General features: G+C 43.1%; 1 protein-coding gene across 10 annotated transcripts in view; it reads right to left on the bottom strand.

Annotated features, from left to right (window-relative positions):
* The window catches only part of ZMYM2 (zinc finger MYM-type containing 2), a 192,902-nt gene that overhangs the window by 35,871 nt on the left and 142,697 nt on the right, over nucleotides 1-14,334 (bottom strand). For 8 of the 10 annotated variants that reach the window (XM_080662167.1, XM_080662164.1, XM_080662171.1 and 5 more), the window contains 6 exons: nucleotides 9,534-9,663; nucleotides 8,692-8,807; nucleotides 5,071-5,242; nucleotides 3,434-3,559; nucleotides 2,308-2,402; nucleotides 15-183 (listed from right to left, as the gene is read on the bottom strand). In XM_080662167.1, the coding sequence (XP_080518293.1) occupies nucleotides 15-183; nucleotides 2,308-2,402; nucleotides 3,434-3,559; nucleotides 5,071-5,242; nucleotides 8,692-8,807; nucleotides 9,534-9,663 (808 nt within the window). Of the gene's footprint in view, nucleotides 1-14; nucleotides 184-2,307; nucleotides 2,403-3,433; nucleotides 3,576-5,070; nucleotides 5,243-8,691; nucleotides 8,808-9,533; nucleotides 9,664-14,334 lie in introns of all 10 variants that reach the window. The other 2 variants (XR_013960258.1, XM_080662170.1) reach the window with 2 other exon arrangements.

The following is a 14,334-nucleotide window of genomic DNA, read 5'->3' as shown; positions in this document are numbered from 1 at the left end:
ATCAGAACACTTACGAGATTTTAGCTCATCTAATACCAGAAGATCTTCATCAAGTTGCCTAGTTTTGACCCAGTGTTTCCATGCATTTACACCATACGTATACTTGAAAGGAAAGCTGCATTCTGAATTGTCAGAACTATCATCATGAGACTGGTATCCTGATACAGCTTTTCTCTTGGCTCCCTATTAGTAAAACACCACTGTAAATCTCCGTGTTTTTTTTTAAAGTCTACATTATTTCATGATTTTATGTAAGCCATCAATCAAAAAATGCAAATTAAAGAGAATATACTTATATCCTTAGAATTGACTGGTATTCCTGAATGTGAGAATAATCACCTATAACATGTGTTGAAATATATCTGCAGGAATGCCATATTTCTACATAAACCATTGTGTACAATAAAATTTTATTAACTTCTGCTGTGAGTCACTGATGAGAAAATAAATATATGACATAAACTAATATAATCTGAAATAAAAGGATAATAAACATTATTAAGAGATAAACTGAAGAACTTTATAATAATTCCACCATAAAGGGAATGACCACTCAAATCCTTTTCATTTTCTTGATGGCACTGTTTGCTGTACAAAAGTTTTAAATTTTGACATAACCCAATTCATCTTTTTTCCTTTTGTTCCTTGTGCTTTTTCTGTTATATCTAAGAAACCCAAGGTAATGAAGATTGCGGCCTATGTTTTCTTCTAAGAGTTTTTTTTTTTTTTCCTAAGAGATTTTTAGTTCTTACATTTAGGTCTGTGACTCATTTTGAGTTAATTTTTGTGGTGTGAAATAAAAGTCCAACTACAGGGTACTCATTCCTTTTTCATTTTCTTTCTTTTGGTGGAAATTTGTGAAAGTTTTCTTTTCCCCTTTGGACCTTAATTTATGTTGGAAATCAGAAATAAAGTTGATGTTAAAATATTTAAAACAATTACACCTGTTAATTTGGTCTACCTGAATCTATTAGTGTCCGAGATGTCTTCCTATGTGTTGATATGCTTAAATGAAACAGGATATAATCAACTGTATATTCCAACATCACTGATTAGCCTCATCAAAAATAATGATGGAGCCCAGCTGGTATTGCTCAGTGGTTGAGCATCAACCTATGAACCAGGAAGGTCACAATTCGATTCCCAGTTGGGGCACATATTCCATCCCCAGTAAGGGGTGTGTAGGACGTGGTCAATCAATGATTCTCTCTTATCATTAACTAGAGGCCAGGTACACAAAATTCGTGCACAGGGGTGTGTGTGTGTGTCCCTCAGCCCAGCCTGCACCCTTTCCAATCTGGGACATCCCTCTCACAAGCCAGTACTGCTGGCTCCCAACTGCTCGCCTGCCTGCCTGCCTGATTGCCCCTAACCACTTCTGCCTGCCAACCTGATAGACGCCTAACTGCTCCCCTGCCAGCCCGATTGCCCCTAACTGCGCTCCCCTGAGGCCTGGTCACCTCTAACTGCCCTCCCCTGCTGGCCTGGTCACCCCTAACTTCCCTCCCTTGCCAACCTGGTCACCCCTAACTGCCCTCCCCTGCCAGCCCAATTGCCCCTAACTGCCCTCCCCTGCAGGCCTGGTCACCCCCAACTGCCCTCCCCTGCTGGCCCAATCACCCCTAACTGCCCTCCCTTGCCAGCCTAGTCTCCTCTAACTGCCCTCCCCTGCAAGCCTGGTCCCCACCAACTGTCCTCCCCTGCTGGCCTGGTCGCCCCCAATTGCCCTCCTCTACCGGCCCTGTCACCCCTAACTGCCCTCCCCTGCAGGCCTGATCGCCCCCAACTGCCCCCCCGCCACTGGCCATCTTGTGTACACATGAGGGCGGCCATCTTGTGTGTTGGAGTGATGGTCAATTTGCATATTACCTCTTTATTATATAGGATGTTTCTATCTGTCCCTATTCCTTCCCCTCTGAAATTAATAATAATATATTTTAAAAATAATAATGATGACAGAAAAAACACTCCCTAGAAAATAGTCTCAATTCTTGTCAAAGAATTGAATTTACTTGCAACTATGTCAACTTTTTATCTATGTCAACCATTTATCAAGATAAAACTGAAGACAAAAACTAATTGGCAATAATAATTACTCTTCTTCTATGAAGTTACAATTAAATCTGAGACATTTTTATTACCTAAAAATGAAGTAATAAAGACTTTAACTCTTAAATCTAGAAAACAAAGTATCTTCCCATATTCCCAGGCACAAGTGAGCACCACTGTATCCTTACTCTATAGCTGTATAGAGATATTACTATATAGAGATATTAACCAAATTCAAAAATACTATTAATTTTATACCTTTTTTTTAGATCGAGGTCTAGGCTGTTCCTCATATTCTTCTCCAAAAACAGGTGGTAATAAAAATTCATTTTCCATATCAAGCTCCTCAGCAGCTGACAAACAAATCAGAACTTTTATTCCAAATGTAATAGCAGAGGTTTATGTTATATAACACAGCCAACAAAGAAATAGCCAAAGGATGTAAACAAGCACCTGTATATGAGAACAACCTGTGCTGGGGTAGAGAATAAATGATCTTCTGTACCTAACATGGCCTATGAGTTCTGATAAAACCTGTTCAGACTCTTAACAAATATGTACAATGAATATCAACATGAAATTTTCATGTAAATTGGTATCAGAAAAATTATTATAACCTGAAATTCAACTGTAAGATCTAAATGATCTCAGTATAAATCCTATTAAATCTTTCCTAAAATAAAATGCTTTACATTCAATTCAATGTGCTTATTTGTCATCAATAGATTAAGAAAATAGTGAAAATAGAACACATTTCTTTTATAACAAAAGACCTGAAAATACTTTTTCCCTTTGAAGGTCAACTTAATTTTCAAAAGGATCTTAAGAAAGTCACTACTGATATTTTATTTAAATATAAAATACACTAACACTTCTTTATCCTTTTCTCTATCTTCAAAATTTTATATAATGAATTACTTTGAGTAAGTTTCTTTTTAAGGCTCTAAAAATTTTTAAGTCCCTACAAAGCAATCCTATGAGTCAATTCAGAAGTTAACTGTTGCCCTAGCTGGTGTGGCTTAGTGGATAGAGCGTCGGCCTGCAGACTGAAGGGTCCCGGGTTCAATTCTGGTCAGGGGCACGTGCCTGGGTTGTGGGATCGATCCCCAGTAGGGGGCATGCAGGAAGCAGCCCATCAATGGTTCTCTCTCATCATTGATGTTTCTATCTCTCGTTTCCTCTCCCTTCCTCTCTAAAATCAATAAAAATATATTTTTTAAAAAAGTTAACTGTTCAGTTTTATCTGGGTAAAAAGACATATATGAACAGTAAAGGCAATGACATGAACACTAAATGCCTAATGATCATAACCACAATTATGACTCCGTAACTGAATTCCATAACCATAGTTCACATTAAAAGAATAAAATAGCACTTTGAATACCTCTGGGAAAATCTATTTCAATATCCAAGTCTGGTTCATATGGTACATCAGGCATGCTGGACTGTGTCTCTAGGTCAGAGTCCTTCAAGAGATCTGAACCAATTATGTCAGTCTCAATAATTACACCTGTAATCAATCCACACTGTCATTAGAAATAAAAAAAGACCTCAACGATACCTACACCTGGCAAAAGAAAGTCAGTTAATTGTAAATGCAAAACAATACTTATATTAATGTCACAAAAGGAAAAGGTATATATAGCTATCTTGCAATTAACTACTATAAACTTTATAATTAGATAATCTTGAGTACACAAAACCTTTTACTCCTGTAAGTTTTTGACTGGCCCTCTTCAAAAGTTAATAGGCATGCTTTGCTAGTAAAACATCTCTGATATTGAGAGTATTTGTAAAATCAATTTTTTGTCTAAAGTAAAATAATGAGAATGGATAACTGCAATTTTTCAACATTTTTCCTGAATTGTGGCCTAAGGTTTTCATGTCATTCAATACATACTTATATACAACTGTCTTCTAATATTTTGATCAGTTGTTTTCAAGCATTTTTTATATTGCAGCCCTCAATAAGAAATGCATTTTATCTAGGTTCAGGATGGTAGTGGAAGACAGAAAGACAGACAAGCATTCATGCGCACCCACACAGGAAACAAAGGTTTCACAAAATACTACCCTTTCTATAAGGGAATTTAAGCTGACATTTTGTGTGTTCATTAAAAAAATAAAAACCTGGACCCTAGCTGGATTGGCTCAGTGGATAGAGCGTCAGCCTGCAGACTAAAGGGTCCAGGTTCGATTCTGATCAAGGGCAAATGACCAGGTTTCAAGCTTGATCCCCAGTAGGGGGCGTGCAAGATGCAGCTGATCAATGATTCTCATCATTGATGTTTCTATCTCTCTCCCTCTCCCTTCTTCTCTGAATTTAATAAAAATATATTTTTAAAACAATTTTTTACATTAAAAAAATCAAAAAACTGATTTCAATCCACGAAATTCATTTTTAACTCCCTAACAAAGTGCTTTAATAATATTGTCACATTGTAAAATACATAGAATTTTACAATGTACTCTAAAGGGATTTAGCTCATGATTGAAACAGGACTCTGTTGTCACCAGAGGACTAAGGGGAAGAAATATTCTAAGAGACAAAAACATCCACAACACACTCATCGTGCTGTACGTTTGGAATCAGTGCCCTAAGGGAAGTTACAACAAACCCTGGTTTAGATCATGCAAATGACATTAGTATTATTGATAACAAAATTGGGGATAACTATTACAAAATAAGAGACCTGGATTATTAAAGTCTACTACAAATTAGTTTTGTATCTGAGCTAGTCCATGAAAACAAGAACCATTTTTAGTTGATCATGTAAGTCAAATCCTTTTACAATTTAAAAAAAGACCCTACAAATTTCTTCTTGAAATTTGACTTCCCATAATAGAGCACCTGGCAAGATATAGCTTGGCTCTCTTAACATAAAATACACTTTTGTTACAATCTTCCCCCACTCCTACACCAAGGATTAAAATGCCCTGGAACATACTATAACAATTACAGCACTTAGTAAAAACCAACAACACACACTCATCCACAAGGTGTAATACAGTGTAGCTCACTATTGATGTTAGCAGCATTTGTTTTCCCCTCCTCTTCAGTCATCATGTCTGTCATTGTGAGCAATTCGGTATCAAGAGCATCTGAAGAAACTTTGCTTTTTAGCTCCTCAGCTACTGCAGGGTTCTTCTCGCTGCTATCCACCCGGGCCGGCAGAAAAACAGGGACTGGCACCTAATTCACCAAAGTATTTACTGTTAGGTTTGCTCAACATTAAAAGGTATTTTTCTAGCCCTGGCTGGTGTGGCTCAGTTGGTTATGCACCATCCCATGCACCAGAAGGTCACCAGTTCAATTCCTAGTCAGAGCACATGTGTGGGTTGCAAGATCAATTCCCAGTAAGGCGTGTGCAGGAGGGAGCTAATCAATGTTTCTCTTTCACTTCAATGTTTCTCTCTCTCTCTCTCTCTCTCTCTCTCTCTCTCTCTCTCTCTCTCTCTCTCTCTCCCCACTTCCTCTCTCTCTATAATCAATTTTTTTAAAATTTTTAAAAGGTATTTTTCTAAAGTAAAAATTATTCTGATACATGGTCTACTTTATCATTCTATCAATAATAATAAAAGCATAATATGCTAATTAGACCAGACTTCCTTCCGGATGACCTTCTGGACAAAGCCAGGGCTACAAGGGAAGCCTGGGTCCCGGGTGCCTGCTGGCAGCAGAGGGAAGCCCAGGTCCCAGGTGCCGGCGGCTGGAGGGAAGCCCAGGTCCCAAGTGCCAGAGGGAAGCCAGTGCCAGCAGCCAGAGGAAGGAAGCCCTACTCTTGCATGAATTTCGTGCATAGAGCCTCTAGTATTGGATAAAAACCTTGCAAAGAACACCTATCAAAACTAAGATGCTGCCCTAGCCGGTTTGGCTCAGTAGATAGAGCATCGGCACGAAGACTGAAGGGTCCCAGGTTCAATTCCGGTCAAGGGCATGTACCTCGGTTGCAGGCTTGATCCCTGGCCCCAGTTGGGGTGTCTGCAGGAGACAACCAATCGCTGTGTGTCTCTCTCACATTGATATTTCTCTCTCCCCACCCCTCCTTTCCACTCTAATCAATGGAAAAATATCCTCAGGTGAGGATTAAAACAACAACAACAAATGCATGACTAAGATGTCACCTGTGACAAAGAAAGCCCAGAATACAAGCAACTGCCTTTTGAAAAAAGAAAAATAACTTTTGAGTTATCATCAACGCATCATTTCATGCAAGGATTATCAATCAGAGTTGGCAAGAATCTATGGCCTGCTTATCTACCAAGTTCTGCATTAAAATTTGAAGATATATAGATGAATAGGCAGTAATTTTTGCACTCAAAGAATTCAGAGTACAGTTAAAAAGGCAAATATGTACCAGCAACAGTGATGAAGTATGACTGATGTTATAACAGTAATCTATATATATAAAAGCCTAAGCGACCAGCCAACTGGCCGACTGTCCAGTAACTATGACATGCACTGACCACCAGGGGGCAGATGCTCAACACAGGAGCTGCTGAGCAACAGCAACTTTGCAGAGTGCCCTCTCACACTCCGGGACCCCTCGGGGGATGTCTGACTGCCAGTTTCAGCCCAATCCCTGCAGGCCAGGCCAAGGGACCCCACCAGTGCACAAATCTGTGCACCAGGCCTCTAGTATATATATATAACAGTACTCTGCTTTGGGAGTAACAATGATTATAAGAAAAATATCTAAAATTTATTAAGCACCCAGCACTGAGTAATGCAGATACGCTGACAGGGAGAAATGGAGGCACCCTGCTTCTCCCACCATGTATATGTATTTACTAGAGGCCCAGTGCACGAAATTCATGCACTGGGGGGGAGTGGGGGGTGTCCCTCAGCCCAGCCTGCACCCTCTTCAATCTGGGACCCCTTGGGGGATGTCCGACTGCCGGTTTAGGACCGATCACTGTGGGATTGGACCTAAACCCGCAGTCGGACATCCCTCTCACAATCTGGAACTACTTGGCTCCCAACCGCTCGCCTGCCTGCCTGATTGCCCCTAACCGCTTCTGCCTGCCAGTCTGATCACCCAATAACCGCTCCCCTGCCAGCCTGATCAACGCCTAACTGCTCCCCTGCCCTCCCCTGCAGGCCTGGTCCCCCCCAAAAACTCTCACTGCAGGCCTGGTCCCCCTCAACTGCCCTCCCCTGCTAGCCTGGTCACCCCTAACTGCCCTTCCCTGCTGGCCTGATCGCCCACAACTGCCCTCCCCTGCTGGCCCAGTCCCCCCCAACAGCCCTCCCCTGCTGGCTCGGTCCCCCCAAATGCCCTCCCCTGCTGGCCTGGTCACCCCTAACTGCCCTTCCCTGCAGGCATGGTCACCCCCAACTGCCCTTCCCTGATGGCCTGATTGCCCACAACTGCCCTCCCCTGCCAGACATCTTGTGGTGGCCATCTTGTGCAAGGGTGTGACGGTCAATTTGCATATTACCTCTTTATTATATAGGATATTTTATGATATGTAAAATAGTCAATATAATAAAAACCTAACATGCAAATTGTCCCGACCGGGAATTCGACCACTCGCTATGATGTGCACTGACCACCAGAGGGTGGCACAGAACATGGAGGGCATCAGCGACGAGGCGTTGGCAGCGGGCGGCAGTGGAGGCACTGCTGGCCCCAATGGGCTTCCAGGTGAGCCGGGCCATAGCCACCAGGACTGCAGGGGCTGGTCGGGCTCCCCGTGGGTTCACGCAGGAGCCGGTCTGTGAGGCCGGCAGGGAGAGAGGGCGCTGCCCGCCTGGCTCCCATGCAGCAATGCTGGGCAGCCCAGAGGCCCACATTGCGCCCCGGCCAACAGCATCCGGCCACGCTTATTGCATCTCCACGTGGGGACTCGGGTACCGTAACTCAGGTGGAGGGGTCACGCAGGGGCCTGAGGGCCCATGTGCTACCCAGGGCCCAGAGGTCAGCTGGAAACTGCCCTTCCATGCCAGATGCTTGCGCTTCGATCGCCGGCCAGGCCTAGGGACCATACCCTTGCCCAAATTTGGTGCACCAGGCCTCTAATATAACATATAAGCACAAAGTAACCACCTGGAAAAATCTCCACCAGTGTTCATGTTTGGAGTACAGATTAATAATCTAATATATTATTAACTGATATATTATATTTAAAAACTACCAGCAATTTTAGAGCTGGAAAACTACCAGCAATTTTAGAGCTGGAATAACATTACAGATAATTTATTTCTACATCTTAATTTTAGTGAAACCAATAGCTGTCCCCCAGGAGGCTACAATAGACAAGCACGGACATAAGAGTACTAAGTACTGCAAATGATTTATAATAAAGTATAATGATATTTGATATACAACTTTAACCCATGTTTCAGTTCTAAGCCTAAAACAGCATCACAAATATTTTTATTTGATATGAACCAATATAAAATACAATGGAAATAAAGCAAACATAGGCATCTGCTGAACTTCACTCTCAAAGATGAACATATACCCAATTCTACACAGCGCCATCACCAACAGAGATTCAAGCACACACCTATACCTAACTGTTGAAGAAAGGCCGGCTCAACCCCGTTTGCTAGCTTCACTGAAGAAGTAACAACACTGTTCTCTCACCCATGCCTCATAAATCTCACAATGGAAAATAAGTTGAAATCCAACTTACAGGAACAGGAACTGTAGTGGGGACAGGAATATTCTGGCTGTACATGTGCATAGGCACTGGAATATATACAGGCACAGGGATAGGCACTGGGACATACTCTGTCTTCCAATTGTCATCTGCAAATGCAACATGCGATGAGGAAGCTCGTTAACTAGCACTGATACAAAGTGTTCAGTGTTAAAATAATGCGGTAACAAAGAAAAACTTTAACAAAGAAAAACTTAAGTGTCTCAGTCCCCATTTAAAATAAATTCCCACTTTTCACAAAATTAATTAATTTTTTAAAAAAACTGAATGAAGTAGCTGTTCTCTTATAAGGAGTACAAGTAGAATTAAGAACTTTTTTTTAATAGAAAGAAAACAACCTTTAAAAAACAATATATAGTTCCTGACACCTTACAAATTCCCCCTACCTCCCCCACAAAAAGATTTATTTAATCTAAAAATCAGTATATACCTAACATTTAAACTTGATGAAAATATATATTTGAATTATTTCATCTCACTCTGAGAAGGAAACAGCATTGCTGTTAGTACAGATCACACTTAGAGATGATGATCAGAGGGAGTACTATAACTTTAGTAGGTCTTAGCCAAAAAATCTTGCCATGACGTTATTTCACTGTTAACATTAATTTGTATCCTAGGCCTTTATCAGAGATTTTCATAAATGATTTTAAATGTTATATTCTCAAGATAATGTCTAAAATTAAACAGGCAAAATCAACAGAAAAATGATAAAGTAAATTTATTCATAGCCTACTATTTGAGAAAACCTAGAATTTCATTAAGAGAGGTATAAATACAGGGAAGTTTATAAGTCAAATTCCCCCCAAAGTTACCTGTCTGACAAGATTTGGTCTGCATGTGAGGTTTACAGTAAGTAGCTTTTGTCATCGTTAAAGGTTTGCAAAGAACCGCTTTATTCTTCATCTCTTTGTTGGGTGTTGGAGAAGGGGGTGGTGCTGAACCCTACAGAGAGGCAAAGAGAAACATTTTATTTTTATTACTTCTTGCTGGGAATAGATACTGGGTTTTAGTGCCTATGAAGGGAACATAGTAAGAGTATAACCAAATTATGCTATTAATATTATGTTTACCACAGCCTTAATCTGGTAGAATCAGTTAGGATAAAAGGAATCTATCCTGGCCACTGGCAAAGCAGTAGTAATTGGCCATTCTACAGATCTGTGTTACCTTCAAAGGATATCATCAGCATGTCTTTTAAAAACATAACACAAGCACTAGCCAGTTTGGCTCAGTGGATAGAGTGTTGGCCTGCAGACTGAGGGTCCTAAATTCAATTCCAGTCAAGGGCATATGCCTGGGTTGCGGGCTCAATCCCCAGTAAGGGGCGTGCAGGAGGCAGCCAATCAGTGATTCTCATCATTGATGTTTCTCTCTCTCTATCCCCCATCCCCCCCCCCACCTTCCTCTCTAAAATTAATAAAAATATATTTTTAAAAACCTAAAAAAAAATAACACACCTCATTTTTAGATGCAAAACCAAGGTAATGAGTCAGAATTATTAAAATACCTGGGCTCTTTTAAATTTATTTGAGAAAGGAAAAAAGTTCCTGCAGTTAGTATGTCTATGTGATACTCTAGCGCCCTCTGTTGGATAAACAGCTTATATATGGTACTAACTTTGAAAGGATAAGAAAAATGATTTTAAAAATTATCAAACTTTAAGTCATATATTTCCCATGTCACAACAAATGTAATTATTTTTTTAAATATATTTTATTGATTTTTACAGAGAGGAAGAGAGAGGGATAGAGAGTTAGAAACATCAATGAGAGAGAATCATTGATCAGCTGCCTCTTGCACACTCCCTACTGGGGATGTGCCCGCAACCAAGGTACATGCCCTTGACCGGAATCAAACCTGGAACCCTTCAGTCCACAGGCCGATGCTCTATCCACTGAGCCAAACCAGTTAGGGCACAAATGTAATTTTAGAAACTTATAGTCTCTCAAATGTTTTCACTATGTTCACTGTAGCATTATTTGCAACTGGGGAAAAAAACACAAAATTGAAAACAAGCTGAAGCTCTGTGCAAAATGAACTACAGGGGGGAAACATATAGAATATTAACACACTCAGTTCACTTACAGTTCTGTTTTACACAGTCACCATGAACACTAAACCTTTGCTCTAAAACAGCCGTGGGCAAACTACGGCCCGCCGGCCCGTTCGGCTGTTCTATCCGGCCCGCGGAGCCGAAAGAGCGGAGGGTTCTCTTGCTCTCCCCTCCGCTCCTTCACCAGCAGCAGTGTTAACATGGCAACGTCGGGAAACACGGCCGCAGCTCCTTCTTCTGAGTGGGCGGCTTTATATCCGCCCATTCAGTAGAAGGAACAACCACCTCTCAATCTTCCAGAGGCTCCTTGTAATGCCCACAAACGCGTCCCCCCAACATCACCCTGGGAATGCGTAGACACGTTACTGTGGTGATGTAGGGAGACACGCCCCTGGAGAGCACAGTATCAGAGCATTAGATAAAAAGGAGACCAACAACACTGTTCCTACTGAAGTTGATGTTTTAAAGACCAAAAACCTTTCAACCCAGTCTACATTGCCATCTACATCTACGTCCCGGGCATAATTTGGAAGTTGCACTAAAGAAAATGTTTCATTTACTGTTTACACATTTTGTTCTTTTCTATTTGTTTTAGTTTTAAATTATTTTATTATATTTAAGTTTAATTTGAAAGGCTTTTGTACCTTTCCTTTGTTAGGCAATTTTATTTTGCCTTTGCCATCTTCAATATAAGGTATGTTATTGTGCTATGATTCCTCCATATTTTGAAGTTTCAAATTATAATAATTAGTGTTTACATTCTTCTTGTTAAAATGTTTGAAATGAATAAAACTATTGAAATAAAAAAAAAAAAAGACCGTACCCTTTTCTGTAATGATGTTTACTTTGAATTTATATTAGTTCACACAAACACTCCATCCATGCTTTTGTTCCGGCCCTCCGGTCCAGTTTAAGAACCCATTGTGGCCCTCGAGTCAAAAAGTTTGCCCACCCCTGCTCTAAAAGGTAATACAGGGGTAGGTTCCTGCCAACCTCTGGTCATATTTTTAACAGATCAATACATAATCTTGTTTCTGTTGAAACACTTTATTTAATACATATTTCTTACACATAATGATATGCAGCATTTCTTTTTAACAGTATGATTATAGCATCTATATATACATAAAACCCTAATATGCAAATAGGCCAAACAGCGTAACAACCAAACAAGCAAACAACCGGTCGCTATGATGTGCGCTGACCACCAAGGGGCACATGTGGACCATGGTGGGCATCAGCAGCAGGCAGCAGAGCACAGAACATGGCAGCCACTGGCCGCGGAAGGATGGTGGAGGTGAGCAGGGGGGCACCAGACCAAGGCAGGCGCCTGTTGCTGTCATCGGGGTGAGCGTCTGGTGGTTACTGAAAATTCTTTGCTCCCACGCACCGTGGTCCCACACAGCGCTGGCATCTGCTGCCAGCACCAGCCCCGCTCGCACCCGCTGCCGGCACCCAGCACCAGCCCCGCTCGCACCTGCTGCCGGCACCCAGCGCCAGCCCCAATCGCTCGGCGCCATCAGCAGGTTTGAGTGGCGGCTGCCGGTCCCAATTGCCCCTCAGGGCTTCTCGACCTCCCCCTGCTGCTGAGTGGCAATCAGGGCTAGCAGCCATCTCTCCCACCCGCTGCCAGAAACGGCCCCACTCACACCCACTGCCAGCACCAGCCTCACTCGCACCCACAGCCGGCACCAGAGCCACTGCTCGCACCCCGCTGCTAGCACCTGGCGCTGGTCCCGATCACTCAGGGCCGTTAGCGGGTGCAAGCAGCGGCTGCCAACCCCAATCGCCTGAGGGCTTCTCCACCTCGACCTGCTACTGAAGGGTGATTAGGGCAGCAGCCACTGTCGCACTTGCTGACAGTGTCAGCCCCACTTGCACTGACTGCTGGCACTGGCACGAATCACTCTTCCGTCAGCATGTGCAAGGGTGGCTGGCGCCATCAGCACGTGGAAGCGGTGGTGGTATGAGTAGAGTTGCCCGCAGACAGGAGACCAGGGGCCAGGTGGAGGCGCGGAGGATGGGCTGAGAGTCGCCCCTGTGCCCACCGCAGCCTCGCACCCCACAGTTTCTTTCATGGTGCACAAATTCATGCACTGGGCTCCTAATTGCTGTATAATTGCTCCAGTGGTCATCAACTCTCAACAAACATGTATACATGCAGTACACACATACTGGACAGTAGTACTTGTACTCATTGATGTGAGTACATATGTACACAGTGATGTAAATCAGGTTTGATGTAAATCAGATTCAGCATTTAACTTTTTATAAGAACACTAGGGACCCGGTGCATGAAATTCGTGCATGGGGGGGGGGGGGGTACCTCAGCCCAGCCTGCACCTTCTCCAATCAGGGACCCCTTTGGGGATGTCCGACCGCCGGTTTAGACCCTGTGGGACTGGGCCTAAACTGGCAGTCGAACATCCCTCTTGCAATCTGGGACTGCTGGCTTCTAACCGCTCACCTGCCTGCCTGCCTGATCGCCCCTACTGCCCTCCCCTGCCAGCCTGATCTCACCCCCAACGGCCCTCCCCTGCCAGCCTGATCTCGCCCCTAACTGCCTCTGCCTCGGCCCCCACCACGATGGCTTTGTCTGGAAAGAAGCCGGGCGTCCAGAAGATGGCTGGTCGACCCAGTCTAATTAGCATATTATCCTTTTAGCAGTACAGATAGATTATATAAGATAGGATTGCTTAAATGGTGGGGCAGGGGAGCCTTTTTCAGCAGGAGGAGATGCTCTTGGCAGACAAAAACACATAATCCCTATATCTGGACTGACACCAGCCATATGCACTACCAAACCAGTCATGAAAAAACAGAACCGCTTTCTTACACCTTATACCAAACAGCTGTTGCCCTTAAAACCCCTCCTCAGCCTCCACCTTAGGTTCTGCCTTTGCAGTTCAACCAGATTAGGTTCTGATTGGTCGGTTTCTATGCCAGTCAGCATCTCCGGGCCTATCTCTGGGCCTGATCTAAGAGGCGGGGTTGATCAGCAGCCCCCAAGGAGGCCCAGAGAGAAACAAAGGCATGGCTACTGGCAAAACTGGGAGAGAGAGAGGCAACAGCTAATTAATAGCTGACATGGAGGCTGGGGATCAGATCCTGCCTCTCACTGCAGGCCTCATCGCAGCCCCCTCGGTAGTCAGTGCTGGGTCGCCACACTGACACTGGCTGCAGTCAGTGCTGGGTCACCACAGCAACCCAGCACTGACTTCTGGTGTTTGGTCGAGCCTTGGTCGTTATGGACCTTGGCTCTTTATATATATAGATTAGCACCTTATTGTTGGCAGAGCTGCAGAATGTATACCAGGCAATGCACTGTGGGGTGAGAGCTCTTGACCTTGGCACGCCTCACAGACAACAAAGGAGAAGTGATGGAGTTTATTCTGCAGACAAGGAAGACATCAATGAGGGTGGCAGGGTGACATCTACCTCAGAAGCTGGGCTCTGGCAACTTGCCATGTCAGCAATTTTCTCTCCAAAAACAGCTTCACATTTTAACTAAATCTTGTCTGGTGGGTTTTCACCTCACATCTTTTAAGTGTCTTAATGTA

This window comes from Plecotus auritus (assembly GCF_963455305.1).
Source record: "Plecotus auritus genome assembly, chromosome: 3".
NCBI lineage: Eukaryota > Metazoa > Chordata > Mammalia > Chiroptera > Vespertilionidae > Plecotus > Plecotus auritus.
Note: the sequence above shows the minus strand (reverse complement) of the source record. Positions and strands in the feature narration are given on the sequence as shown.